At 45.5% G+C, this 15,158-nt stretch overlaps 1 protein-coding gene across 1 annotated transcript in view; it reads left to right on the plus strand.

Moving 5' to 3' along the window:
* The window catches only part of frmd4a (FERM domain containing 4A), an 88,643-nt gene extending 76,591 nt beyond the window's left edge, over window positions 1–12,052 (plus strand). The window contains exons 18-23 of the mRNA XM_061252114.1: window positions 1,225–1,281; window positions 1,872–2,109; window positions 2,732–2,896; window positions 3,192–4,057; window positions 6,167–6,263; window positions 7,742–12,052. Of these exons, the coding sequence (XP_061108098.1) occupies window positions 1,225–1,281; window positions 1,872–2,109; window positions 2,732–2,896; window positions 3,192–4,057; window positions 6,167–6,263; window positions 7,742–7,844 (1,526 nt within the window). The 3' untranslated portion in view covers window positions 7,845–12,052. The remainder of the gene's footprint in view (window positions 1–1,224; window positions 1,282–1,871; window positions 2,110–2,731; window positions 2,897–3,191; window positions 4,058–6,166; window positions 6,264–7,741) is intronic.
* Window positions 12,053–15,158: the final 3,106 nt, after the last annotated feature.

Here is a 15,158-nt window from a genome sequence, read left to right on the forward strand (position 1 = left end):
ACACCACCACACACATACAGCCGCAGCACCATACACATACAACCGCAGCACCACACACATACAGCCACACCACCACACACATACAGCCACACCGCCACACACATACAGCCACACCGCCATACACATGAAGCTACAGAACCATACACATGCAGCCGTAGTTTCATTCTGCAGCTGCACACTGCTTTTCACTATGTCACGTGATTAATCTGAGTCTAATTTTAGTGCTGTCTAAAAATAGGTTTCCTGACAAGAAGGGATTCGGTCTGATTGGTCAGGTAACTGTAGCGAGTAATACAAAGAAACCCTAGCTTAACAGAAACTTCTGTGTTTTCAATTTAAGCCCCATTTAGTTGACATGGAATCTAGCCTTCAAAGAGCCCTATAAACCGCCTTGTTCATATTCCAGGCAATCTCTGTGCACTTTTAAATGTTTTTATTCTCCCCAGGTTGTTCTTTTAAAATGTCAGGGTGATTTATATAATCTAGGCAAAGGGCACAGTAATAATAGAATAGGCAGTATCCTGGCTTTGTTTTCATAGATGAAATCAGTGGGAAGTTAAACGCTGTTATCGAGTGATATTTCTGTGAATACACAAGGGAAGACAATGAATAGCATATTAATATTTAGATAGTTTTGAAAGACTTTACAAAGAAAATGCACTGCCAATCTCATTTCATACTCTGGGAGGCTAGATAATGAGAGAACCTATTAAACCCATCTGCTGTTGTGGAACGTAGTTATCGCTTTCCAATCAAGCACTAATGTTAATTGTATGAGAATGACATTCACTGCATGTGTATTAATATGGTAAATATGCCTGCCAATTATGATGTCAGTATTTGGCCAAATGACTAAAGCTCCCTTTTGACTAATAAAAACTCCCCGGCTGGTAGTAGGTATAGATGTTTTATGTATTTTGACCATTAGAACTTTATACTTCACCGTGAATATATAAATACCTTCAGCACAGCAGTGGAAATCTTTAAAGCAAGCACCATCATCACCATGACCTTCTCACCTTTTTCATCCGTCTCCGTTGTTATATAAACACGGACAGAAGCATCTACTGTAGGTAGAATTGCGCTCTTGAGTCACATTCAGTGTCTTTTTTTGCAGTAAAAGAGGGTGAATAGCAAGTACAGGGTGTGAATTGAAGGTCTGAATTGCTTTTGGTTCAGCATTTGAGTTTTACCAGCTGCTTTCATGCCCCTTTTTCTTCACAGAGGCAAATCTGGGCTCTGAAGACAGCTCCCTGTCAGACGCTCTCGTCCTCGACGACGGTACGGTGATGTCAGCCATTTTGATGTTGCCCAGTACTGTTTACAGCTGACCCCACTTTGTTATTGTTGCCCTAGACTAAATAACTGGCTGTTGCAGTGGATACAAAGGGTGAATACAGGTTCATAGACACAAATAGCACTGAGTCTGTACCTATGAGGGGAAGATGTTTGAGGAACAATGAGGGGAAAGGGGACAGAGAGAGACCGCAGTATTGAGTGAGGATTGTGCTTTCTTATTCTTGGCTTATAAAAGCATTAGCGTTATTTTAAAAACATAATTTAAAGTGTCTGGCCATCATTTTTTCATATGAAAAATGTCATATTTGATTCCTTTCCACAATGGCATTTTTGTAGCGATATCGATTCAATGTGTTATGGATTGTTCTGTTTAGGGCCTTTGTGACAGGCTTGATTTACGAGCTGCGTAAGTGTCCACATTTGCTTCACATTGGAACAATTTGCTTTTCTCATTTCAAGCTCAAGTTTGAGAGAACTAGCTGGTCAGGGCGTCATGTGATGCGCTGGGTATGGATGTATGCGTTTCGGTAGAGAACCGGAGCACTCACGGGGGTCTTTCCTGTGTTTCTCAGACGACTCCCAGGGGACGGTCACCTTCTCGCCCGCGGCCTCCCCCCACAGGGGCCTGCCGCCCCGGCCCCCCTCCCACAGCCGCCCCCCGCCCCCCCAGTCCCTGGAGGGGCTCCGCCACCTGCACTACCAGCGCAGCGACTACGACAAGTCCCCCATCAAGCCCAAGAAGTGGAGCGAGTCCTCTCTGGACGAGCCCTACGAGCGCATCAAGAAGCGCTCCTCACACAGTCACACCAGGTGGGTCCGCTGTTGGTCGCGGTTACGACCCGGTCTAGAGCACTCGGGAGTTCTGCTGGTGTCCAGCAGCACTGCCAGGTCATACGAATTCCCAGTTAGCATCAATAATACAGCCATATACTGTATTACTGTTATGGCTGTCCAATAGTGTTTAAATACACTGCTGAGCAGAGCATATCACGGTGGGGAAAATGTCATATTCATTCCTAAACCTAAGCACATGTTCTCCGGATTCTTTGGGTTGGTGTTTCGGGAAAATATTTCCCCCTGCAAAAAATGAGTGGTGCTTTAGCATTCTTCGATTCAATATAAAAATATGAGGTTTACTTGGTTGGGCGTACCATGCATATTCAAATCAGTGACCCTTGCCCAGGCACATATAAAACTTTACATTACATTTTATTTAGCAGACGCTTTTACCCAAAGCGACATGCAAAAAGTACATACCAAGGTCATTAGAACAAGCTACCGAACTGGTCGGATAAGGTACAGTTCACATAGGATCAGCTGTACAGCCATGAACATTAAGTGGTGCTTTGTTGGTTCAGCCAATCGCTCTTCGTTCCCAGAGGCACTGTATGTTTGCTATAGCGTATCTGAGGGAGTCTCTCCTCCTCTGCAGCAGTCACAGGAGGTTCCCCAGCACGGGGAGCTGCTCGGAGGCTGGAGGGAGCGCCTCTCTGCAGAGCAGCCCGGTCAGGACCCTGCCCCACTGGAACTCCCAGTCCAGCATGCCCTCCACCCCTGACCTGAGGACCCGCGCCCCGCACTACGTCCACTCCACCAGGTCAGCCAGCACACCGGACCACTGCCGCAGAGGCTGCTTTTACAGAAATGTCATGTTCAGTAATATTACAAAATAATACTATTATATATTCTAAATATTTATTGTTGTATATGTATATAGTATAATGTATATAGTATATTCTAAATATTCCTACGATATACAATATATTCGAAAGGTGTGTATGTGCGTGTGTGTGAGAATGTGTGTGTATATTATGTGCGTGTGTATGCGCGTGCGCATGTGTGTCCCAGTAACCATCGTCATAATCGAGAGAAACCTCCTCTCCGTGCTACAGGTCTGTGGACCTGAGCCCCACACGGCTGCACAGCCTGGCGCAGCACTTCCGCAACCGCAGCTCCAGCCTGGAGTCCCAGGGCAAGCCCCCGGGCTCGGAGCACGAGACGGGCAGCCCGGAGTTCTGCCCCGCGGGCACCCGCAGCAGCAGCAACGGCTCGGACCCGCTGGACGACTGCTCCTCCTGCACCAGCCACTCCAGCTCCGAGCACTACTACCCCGCCTCTGCCGGGGGCAACCCCAACTACTCCACCCTGGCCGAGGACTCGCCCTCCAAGGCCCGCCAGCGCCAGCGGCAGCGCCACAAGTCCGCCGGCCAGCTGGGCTCCTCCAACTCGGGCAGCATGCCCAACCTGGCGGCCAAGAACGGGGTGGGCGGCGGAGGAGGGCAGCACGGGGTCTACCTGCACAGCCAGAGCCAGCCGTCCTCGCAGTACCGCATAAAGGAGTACCCGCTGTACGTGGACGGCAGCGCGGCCCCGGTGGTGGTGCGCAGCCTGGAGAGCGACCAGGAGGGCCACTACAGCGTCAAGGCCCAGTTCAAGACCTCCAACTCCTACACGGCCGGGGGCATGTACCGCGAGGCCTGGTCCGGGGCCGAGGACGGGGGCGAGGGCAGCGGCGGGCGCCTGACCCCCTCCCGCTCGCAGGTGGTACGGACTCCCTCCCTGGGCCGGGAGGGCGGGGGAGGGGCGAGCAGGACGGCCGTTTCGGACGAGCTGAGGTGCTGGTACCAGCGCTCCTCCGGGTCGCTGAAAGAGCACAGGAGAGAGCCTGGCGGGTCTGGCGTCTCGGACGGAGGGTCTCCGTACGGCACTCTGCAGAGCACCCCGGGACACCGCGCCAGGAAGGCCAAGGGCTCTGCAGGTAACCACCCTGTCTCACCTGTGTGTGTGTGTGTGTGTGTGTGTGTGTGTGTGTGTGTGTGTGTGTGTGTGTGTGTGTGTGTGTGTGTGTGTGTGTGTGTGTGTGTGTGTGTGTGTGTGTGTGTGGGGTAGACTGCATTCCCCTGGAAAGCTTTCCTGCCACTGTGTCCTGTCATGGTGCTTTAGAGTGCAGGGACATAAAGTGCAGTCGGTAAGTATTTAGACTGTGGTACTGTCTCATTTATAATATTTATAATACTTTCTTATTTCTCAGCCTCATAACGGCTTCCTTGACTGTCACTGGCCCAACCTGGGCCCCAATGTTGACAAACGCCAATAACAGACTCAAAAGGTATTCAAAAGCCTAGAACTTAGACTAGATACTGAAAACTTTCTTACTTGCACTACAGAAGTGATTGAGTACACCTGAGTAATCAGAAACGGCTGGTTCCCTAAAAGCAGGGGGCTATGTATAAAAAGGGATTTAATTCCTACACTCATCACCCATTATGGATGTACATACCCTCAAATTAAATGTGACAGTCTGCACTTTAACCTCATTTTCATTAGTTTATTTCAAATCTAATGCAATAGAGTACAGAGCCAAAAGAAGATAAATTGTACCACTGTCCAGACATTTACGCACTGCACTGTATGAGGATTGTGGGTGGTGGAGATGGTCTGTCCAGTGAAAGCTCCTGTAATCGGAGAGTAAAAACACAGAAACAAAGCCCTTCTCCCCCCCGAGAGGAGCTTACACACTGAGTCTTTGTTCTCTCCGGTTAAAGACAGTTTAACAGCTGAGAAAGCACTGGAATCCTAGCACAGCTGGTGAAACGAGTCCATGAAAACTATCGCTGCACACATGCACACACACACACACACACACACACCCATGCACACACACACACACACACACACATGCCCTCACATGTACACACACACAACACACACCCATACAAACACAATTATGATTCAACTGACCAGTCTGAGTACCTACAGTGGTATATTTGGAGAGAGCAGTCCTTCTTATGAACATCCTTCTTTTGGATTATATTGGATTCCTTAAATTCTGCTTACAGTATATCACATAGATGGCTAGCTGAACTCTTTCATACTTCATGTCTGAAGCAGTCCTGCCGACCCCACTGCCTGCACTTGCTGAAATCTGGGATTCACAACTCATGCCTTTCTGGATATGCAAAATCTTTACTGGCAGAGACAGCAGAAAAGGCTTTTAGTGAAGCCTAAAAACAGATGATCTATGAAACTTTTCCCCATAAAATATATACCTTTTTTCTATGCTGTATAATTGAGTTTGCATAGATTACCATTTTGTAAGTGTTATTTAAACACTGATTGCCAGTGTTCAAATCATCGTGTTGAAGTCCGCGTTAATTCCAATGTATTTGTAAATAATTAGGGGTGGCGGTAGGTAGGGAGTTGGCTTCCATCTTCAAAGTTGTAGGTTGGATTCCCAGGTGGGGCACTACCATTTTAGGAAGGTACCTGAAATGCTTCACTGAATACTCAGCTGTGTAAAGGGGTGGTATGTAAAAATAAAAACGAATGCCTTGCCAGATTGCTCTCGATAAGAGCATCTGCCAAATTGTAATGTAGATAAACAGAATTATTCTGATCTGTACCATTGTCATGCTGTGAAATCACATCTGTTACCAATTCAATTGATTGGTGAAAATCCACACCCTAACACAAAATAATCCCTAACAAAGGCTCTGGGAGAGCCACGGTGTTATTTGCCGCTGTTGTGTTGCTGGGCGCGGCACAAAGCCGCAGTGACAGTGAATACATTACACGGGGTAAACCGAATGAGAAACGCACGCTGTGTGTGACTGCAGTGGCAGCTGAATGAATGAATGAATGAATGAATGATGGAGAGTGATGCTAAGTGTTTGTGAGGGTCACTCCCCTGTCTCGTGGCACGTAGGCCAGACGTACGGTGCGCTTCTGCAGCAGCCCACAGCAGTGGAACCAAAACCGGTCCATTAATCAGGGCTTTCACTCCACCCAAGTAACTTCAATTCAACCGTCTTGTACAGAAACGGTCTAATCCCTTTGTGTGTGTGCGCACGTGCGTGTGTGTCCACAGCCGCTTCACCTCACAGCCAGCGGAGTGCCACCCCATCCAGCGAGCTGGCCGCCACTCCGCCCTGCAGCCCACAGCACATCCTGAGCTGGCAGAGCGGGTGAGTCTCCAGCCCGGTCTCCTCTCTGTCCCTCTATTCCCCAATTCCCACCGGCCCTCTCTCTCTCTCGCACTCTCACTCACTGTTTTTTCTCTCTCTCCTGCTTGCTCACCCTCTCTCTCAGCCTTTCACCCTCTTCCCCTCTTTCACATAGCCCGGCGTATTTGGGATAAATACCTGAAAGACTCCAGTGGTTCCATGCCCTGCTTTGTACATTCAGTCACAGTCATGGCTTCCTTATAGAAACTAATAGTTAATGGAAAGAGAGAGAGGGACCATATACTGCATGTTCTGGACCCAGGCACTGAAGATCTAAACTGATCCCAGGGCAGCCAGACCAGCTGTCTCAAAACTTCTGACTCTGACGTCCTAACTGATCCCTAAGACAGCAGTGGACAGCATCTCATTTTCACTTGGACTGCAGTCACTAATTTAGACCAACAAACCGGTTTGTGGATTATTCCTGATGGTGCCATTTATGACCATTAAGACCATGGTGTCCAATGTTCTACCAAGAAAGACTGGTGTAGGAGCACTCTCTTATAACTCGCAACACACCTAATGAAAGTCTTGGTTGAAGGCCATGATTAGTTGATTAGTTCAGACAGGTGTTGTGATATGGTAGAACAAAGACTTGCACACCAGCCCATCTCAGATGAGATTCCCAACCCCTGGTGTGGCGTTTTAGGTATTCCAGCATGTTCTACTGTTGGCTCCTCTCCTGTAACAGTCTCCATCTGCTCTATCCCTGCGCTGTTAAAAGGCTTCTGCTAGATCTCTCAACTCTAACCATTCTGGGCTAACCTCCGCTAACCTCTCTGCTTTTCCTATCCTTTCACTAACCTGTGCCTCGCTCTGCTGCCATTGGTCCAGAGGCACGGCAGGAAGCTCTCCTACCGAGGACCAACCTCATTCTCCAGCCCACCAAAGCACTGATGAATAGAGGTACGGTACGGGCTTCCTTCCCTGTGGCCGTAATCTCCCAGCATGCACCTGGCTGTGTCTGTACTGGTGCCGGCCTCGTGAAATGAGGTTGAGTCCCCCGTCTTGTGTTCTCTCTTGCCTGCAGTTTCCCAAGTGCTTCAAAATGTTTTCTTCTATGTTTAGCTTCTGGTCTTCACAGGTGAAATCAATGTGTGTTTGTCTTGGATTATTGCACTTAGATGGGCTCAACAGCCTGTTATATTAATCAGCTTTTGTTATGTTTTTATATGTGGCACTCAAAGTATGTCATATTTCATACAGAAAGAATAAGGTGATGGTGAGTCGCTGAGGTAAGGTTCTCTCAGGAGTCCATGTTTTGGCAGTGGGATAAAATTATGGTATAAACTTTGTGGATTTGAACATATTGGTGCATATTCTCTAACCACATCCCATTAATCATAGCTGAGGCTCCTAGTCTATGAGACACCACTATGAGAAGACTCAGAATGTGGAGTTCCTCAACCATGACTTTCTGTCTCTTTCTGACTTTCCAGCTCCTACAACGACAAATGTTTCTTGGACAGTCCACTGTACTCGGACTTAGCGGACGTCCAGTGGTATGGACGAGAGAAGGCTAAGCCGGGGACTCTGGTCTGACCCCACCCCCCACCCCCCAACTGCTGCCCCACCTCCACCCCTCACATGAGCATCCTGCGAGCTTGGAAGTCTGTGGGCAGAACGTCCCCCCGACCAGCCCTCTTCTGGAAGCACTTTCCTCCCCATCACACCCATGCCCTGCTCTGGTCCATGGGCTTGCCCCCTCCCCCACTTCTCATACTGCAGGGGACTCTGGGACCCTTTGCCCTGTAGGACTGGACAGCACCGTGAGCCAGGCCCCAGACCTAGTGGCAGGCACCAAGTCCCCCGACAAGCCCACAGAAACCACTGTATGCACAAACAGGAACCTTCCGACCACTGTGGGAGTTTGTGACACAAAGCCACTAGTCTGACCTCTCAGACATGATCCATCTCCAGCGCAATACTGATATCTCCATACTGCAGAGTGAGCCCATCGACTAGCTCAACCAGGATTAACCTCTCTCTTGTTTTTGACGATGACAGCACACTCTTTCACCATTCCGGAAGCTCCTCGGCTCGATCCAGAGGATCTGGAAAAGATATGGGTTGATATCGGGGTTCTTGTAACAGACCAATACGTGTTTTCTTTTTTTCATTTTCATGTTTTGTTTCATTCAGAAAAATAGCTGCCAAGACAGATTTTTGCCATCTCTTGAAAATCTCAAACTGTTTTTGAGGAGGTGTTTTCCTACTGGATGTTGTGCGAGGGTCCGCCTGTCGGAATATCCCCAGATCAGTCTTTATCCGCCACAGTGCATCTCCTGAGCCCTCCCACTACCAAAGATCCGCTATCCTAAAGGAACACGGGATTTGACAGAGGTTGACCCTGACCAATCCTTATAAGCAGCACCAGCTTTCAAACAGCACAGTGTCCAGGACGTTCCAGACCCCCCTCCTCCCAGTGCTGGAATCCCTTAGCCGCAACGGTAATGTTTCTGCCAGAACTGATCTCTTTGACTTTGCTTGACTGCCTTCTCAGCACTTCACAGTGAATCCTTCTCCCACTGAAACCGCACAAAGCTGAGGAACAGTGTCTACGTATGTTTGCATCTCCAGCTCTCTTAGAATCGATGAAATTGTTGCTTCATTTAATTGTCTTGGAGTCACTCAAACCCTTTCTACATGCCATTTCCTGTCAGATGACCCCACACCTATCATTTGGTTAGATAAGACTGCATTTTTAGGAGTTTCTGGTGTTTGTTCACAGCTATGAGAAATTTGTTCAATCAGATCCTCAGATCTCAGCATTTGCACAGTGGTCCAGATGCCAATGTAGTGAATAATTAGATTGTTTAGAGTCCAGTGTTAGTGTTTGATGATTAGGGGGGATAAGTACCCTCATGAGGATCCTTGTCTCAGGCTATGATAAGTGCCCAAGTTCTCTCTCCGGATCAACAGAAGTGCCAGTCCACTATGGTGCTCTATCGCGTGCGTGGCCTGGAACAGCCATGCAGCAGCTACTCAACAAGCCAACAGTGCTGACTGCCTATAAATACTCAGTCTGTACGTAAACAAGAGGTTGTGTTTTCTCCACATACGCAAAAGGTTACCAGTTAGTGCAGCATGTTTTTTAAGTTGCAGCTCCATTGTGCAGTGTCCAGTCACTGTAGCACATTTTTCATTTGCAGCCCCATTGTGCAGTGTCCAGTAATCAGGAAAAGCTTGTGACCATAATTTAATCAGTGGTTTATTGGTCACCCCATTCACAATGTAATCTACAATGTTGCCACAACCCAAAAAGGTTGTTGAAGCATTCTCTGTACAAAGACCTCTGGAATATGAACAGAGGTGCATTGAATACAAGGCATGCTATTGCAACAATTAGGACTAGATAATGTTATTGGTATGAAATACACAGAATGGAAAGAAAAAGAAAGACCTCAGATCCTGCGGTGCAAGATGGCAAAACGGTAGAATAACAGTTGACTACATTTGGGACATAAAATCCACAGAAGTGTCTCACTAAAAACAAAGCTGTCTTTACCAAACATTGGTAGGACTATGATGGATCAGGGTGCTGTCATTAAAAGCATAAAAATAAAAAATAGCATGTTGTAAGTGAACAGACTGAGGGTCAACAATATTTCACAGTTTAAAATATACTACAGTCCAGGGATTTCCAACCCTGGTCCTGGAGTACCCATGTATATGCTGGTTTTTGTTTTAACTGTAATTGCAAATTCCTGAAGTATGAAGAGTTATTGTTTTTGATATGTTTAATGTCTGACAACAGACGATTTACCTCACTAAAGCCACATTGTGAAACACTCATTTTAAAAGTAATGAATATTCCGTATTCAGTTAAGGGCTTTTAATCCACAAGATTAGTTCTCAGGGGACTAATTTTTTGTTTTCCGTACCGTTTTGTGATAAAGGTTACATTTTGTATTGTTTAATGGGCCTCCAGATGAAATCAGTGAAGGCCTAGATGCTTAAACTGAGGACATCTAGTATTTGGAACTAAACCATTAGTGGAAAATGAGGAGTTAAAAGATGAACAAATTAAAATGAGCTAAACCCAGTCTGTTAATCTATTTAAGAACAAAATTGTGGAACTAAAACCCTTGTTTTCAACAACCTTAGCTAATCAACAGATTGGGTGGAACAATATGCACCATACTCCTGGACCAGGCTTGGAAACCTGCTATAGCTCTACATGGAGAACTTAGCACATTTTTGTATGGAAAAATGCACTTCTGCAGAGACAACATTGTGAAAAAACAGAATGTGCATTTATATAATTGTTTTAACAAAGCTGAGAGACTTGATCTGTGGGGTGGGGAGTCTGCAATGTATTAAAAGTGACTTTGAGGGTTTGAGCTGTTGTAAAAATAGCTTGCTTCTGTACTTCTTCAGTTGAGGGTAATACTATTCCACTGAAAACACAGGGTTTTACACATGCTGAGCTATGTGGTATTACATGTGGACTTGTTGGAGGTTCTTTATAGCATCAGCTATAGAAGAGGATAAATGGAGATGTGTGGACGCCATACTTTTGACTTTCCTTCCGCCACATGTACCGCATGTACACACTTGCATTTAATTGATATTTTAAAAAGTGAGGCGTATTAAAAAGCACACCATTCAACCAATCAAAATGGTCGACATTATATGGCGTGTGATGATGCTATAGGTTGAGAGTAGGGTTTGGTAGTCCGTGGAGCGTTTTCCTCCCCTACCGTTGTGTACAGGGTTGCTGTAGCAATACAGAACACATAACAAGGATGATAGCATAGCAGGTTTCAAATTTCACTGTTAGAAGCTCTGAGGACTAGCTCTGAGCAGATGAAATTACAGTGAAAGTAATTGTAAACGTAACACTATTCCGCCCCATTTGTCCATAAATTCCCAGATTATTGTCAGTCCATAACTTCTCAGTCCCTCACAGTATATTGGTGTGCTGCTGTTTGCTATTCATTGACATTCCACGTGTGGTAAATGTGAAGAGGTCCCATTCATTGTCCAAGAAGGACATTTCCTTATTCCTCCCAAGCATGTTACAGAGGTACATTGTGGATCCTGGAACAAATCGATGAAAATTACCGTCTGTTTTAAACGGTGCCCTCCTGTCTGTCCATAACCCTGTGGTAATTTATGATAATCAAACCCGAGAATGTGTGTCGTACCTTCTACCTACTCACTATCGCAACATTGCTGTACTTATTCAGAATAAAAGTAACTTTTTTATATTTAAAGAAGAATAAACTAACACATCCATCGTCATTTACAGCAGTGAAAGGCAGTCTGTCTTTAAAAAGAACATTGACCGTTGTTTTATTGATGTCCAGTTATTTTTAGGTAAATCCGTATTAGATTTTAGTTCAGGCATAGTAACAACTCTTTCAGGTGCTACAGATTGAGGTGTGGAATTTCCTTTACTGTCATCAATAATCATAATATCAGTTGTGCATAATGAAGGACATTAGTTTTAAACTAAAACTCTCCCTCCATCTGACAGTACAGCATGTATCAGGATTTTGTTAGGTTCTGTTCAACTGTAACCAAACAAAAGCTATATGTTGTAGAAAAAAGAAAATGTGGAATTGTAACAAAAAACAAATTCCGCTGTTAATTTATTCTTTTTTTCTATTAAGAATTTGTATAGTAACTTTACATTTTTTCAAACTGTGTTGTTGGCAACTGATAATGAATTTTTCCAGATGAGAAAACTTGGTGGTTCTTGAGATTATGAAAATAAATTATTGCTGAATGTTCTCAAAATGGAAGTGCGTCTTGTCTCTATTTTTTACAGATTAACTGAGAACAATGTCATTTCATGCACGTTGCTGGGAATTGGTATGCGTCTTCCATATTGAAATTAATTATCCTGTCCTTTAGTGGAATGGTAAGAGTAGAATCCCTAATCACTATGCACACTTGATATTCCCAGCATGAGTAATCAGAGGTGCTTTTTTATGGTTGGTATGCAAACTTGGACAAAACAAACTGCACAAAATGATTGCAGTAGCAGTGCTAAATGAGTGTTGTTAAATGCCTTTGTTTAGATGAAGTAGAATTATTTCCCATCACAGTCCACCTTGAAGTTTGGATGCAGTGGGTGCAGGTGCAAACATCTCTAAAAAAACCCTTCTCTATTTCTGCATAGTGGTGATGCTAAATTGAGAATTAATTTCCGAAGTCCAGTTTTGTCATATAATTGAATACTTCTTGGGACATCACAGTGACACAGGCATTATTGTAGTATTATGTGGGACCAGATTTAGCCATTTCTGAAGGGGCTTTGTTTAACTGATCAATTCATGCAAAAGGTACTGTCGTGTTGCTGGAGATCCGAATTTGTTTAATTGGCATATCTGGATGTGTAAACAGGCTGCTGATAAGAGTAAATGGACATAAAAGCCTTGTTTTACATTTCTGCCACAGAAGATGCACCACTCGAGGGAACTCAGGACTCGAGGTGGCAGCTCTCTTTGCAAGCCCGATATGACTTAAGGGCCCATTAGATGACTGATGCGTTTGGATAAATCTTCCCATCTGCCAAATGGCACTTGTGCAAAATTCATTGGGTCCCTCTGCTCCAGCGGACCTGAGAGTGTGGCCCTACATCTGTGGCCCCTACTTTCACTGTATGACTCAGGGGGGAGCCTGGGAAGGTGATCAGAGCTTGCTTGGCACACATCCAAATGCACATAGGCAGCTGCAGTGAGGAACCACTGAACATCTTGCTTTACTTCCATAATTGTTCTGAGTTTGCATCTGGCTGAGGATCGAAACTCACTTTAAGTCCAGGTTTGAGAACAACTTCCCACTGGGGATGAGTTGGACCACCTCTTAGCCCCAAAAATGGAAGATCAATGGCTTTCTCTACACCACCCAGATGACTAGGAAATGGATCCTTTACTTCCTGACTAGGAGGGGTTGGTGGTTGGAGGAGAAGATGACAGTGACGCAGTGGTCTCCAGAAACAGAGGATCATTATTCTGCCAGGATGAATGAATGTGCAAGGCAGTAGTGGCCTGTGGGTCAGCAGGACCACCTCAGAAGATCTCCCAGAAGGTTGTGTGCAAATTAAGAAACTTGTTTCCTTTAGAATGTTTACCTGTCTCACTTTCTACACAGGGCTATTTGTTCAGCAGTGTCTATTGTTTGCCTCCATTACAAGTATCCAGATGAGTTTGTCATCTTCTATCGAGAGCTGCAGGTCAGATGCTGCAAGTTTGCTCAAGGCAGCAGCTTAATGTCCCGCAAAGGGGAGACATACATAACTATCCTAGTAGAGAGTACTATTCATAGTTCAGTCTTACACTTGGTGTAGTTGCATTATACAGGCTGGTTTGGTTTGAAATGCAGTGTTAACCTATTGAGCCAAATACTATGTGACTGAGTCTGAGAGATACAATTTGGGTTTTTGTGTTTTTGCACAGGGGGAACTGTACACACAAGCTTTCTGCAATCAATCCTTCCTTTAAATCTTAGACATGGAAAACTAGAACATTACTGTATTCATCCTTACTGTATCCCATTAAATTACACTGACATGTAGGGGAATATAAAGCATTCCACACAGTCCAGTTGCACACCAGGACAAAAGGCTACAGTCAGGTTTTTAATCATACCGTTCCTGTGTTTTCCCCCCTCTGACGGGCACTAAAATAGAGACAGCAAGAAGACATCCAGCCCAGAAGGTGATGGATTACACCCCTTGCGGTTGCCAGAAATGTCTTTTTCTACAATGCTGCTTGGCAAATATCCCAGTCAGCCAATGGAGAGAGAGTCAGATACGGAGACCCCTTTTTCTCTTGGTGAACCCCTCTCTGGTAAAATGGAAGTGGTTTGTGTGACGCCACAGCCTCTTGGCACACCCTGCGGGAAGCAGCCCATCCCCCTTCGGTGTTGTAATGAAACCCAGTTATCATAACAGCATTCCCCAGTACTGGCTCTGGCCTTGGGGACAGCTGCAAGCAGTTAGATCCGCATGGCGTGAGAAAGTTGCTGGAGGTTTGGGCGTGCGTGCTGGAGCAGGCGGTGGTCTGTTGACAACCGGGGACCCTTTTCAGGCTGAGCTCCCTTAGTTGTGAGGCCACGCCCGATCCCAATGCACCACTGAACACACGAGCCAGGAGGACCTACTCGTATTTACGTCGCCCAATCGTTTGTGCGATCTGAGAATTTAGACTTATTTCTTCGTAAGCTCATGCATGACAGCTAAAGGCTTTTCTTATGCGCGGATATAAATACTTTTTTTATGTGGTCTAATCAAGTGAACTGGTGTTGGCATTTAAAGCTAATTAGCTTACTGCGACCGGGTAACTGGTATAAACAAATTCCTACAGACTCCTTTCTCTGCTCTGCTAGACATTGGCAGAGGAGGGATGTGTAACTATGGCATTTTAAGTCTCTCTCTCCCACAGTGGTGACACATTTTCATTACTTTACCAATAACGTTGATGTAAATAGTAGTAATCTAGCAGTAAAATAATCTACTTTTTGGTCTCCAGAGTGGAACATTGAGCAGGGGCAGTTCTGCCAAGAATGAAGCTTGCTGACTGTGGCCAGGAGTCTATAGTAACTAGTCTCCCCAGGAACAGCAGGGTACCCCAAAACCTTTTCAATGGCAGTGGAACAGGCCCTGCAGGGAGAGGTTGGCTGCTATGTGCTCTCAAACTGACAGGAAAGCAGAAGGGCCATTACAAATGGTCCATTCAAAATCAGGAAGTGGAACAGAAAGAAAAAAAATCCTTTGCAATTAATTCTTATCATGAAACACAAAACACAAACTGGTTTTGAAAAATTTGTGCTCAGTCAGAGGTTTCAGAAAAAAGTCAAAATGCTAATATTTAGCTTGTGACTGAAGATCCCCTATAATAACCA

This window comes from Conger conger, chromosome 8 (genome assembly GCF_963514075.1).
Source record: "Conger conger chromosome 8, fConCon1.1, whole genome shotgun sequence".
NCBI classification, from domain to species: domain Eukaryota; kingdom Metazoa; phylum Chordata; class Actinopteri; order Anguilliformes; family Congridae; genus Conger; species Conger conger.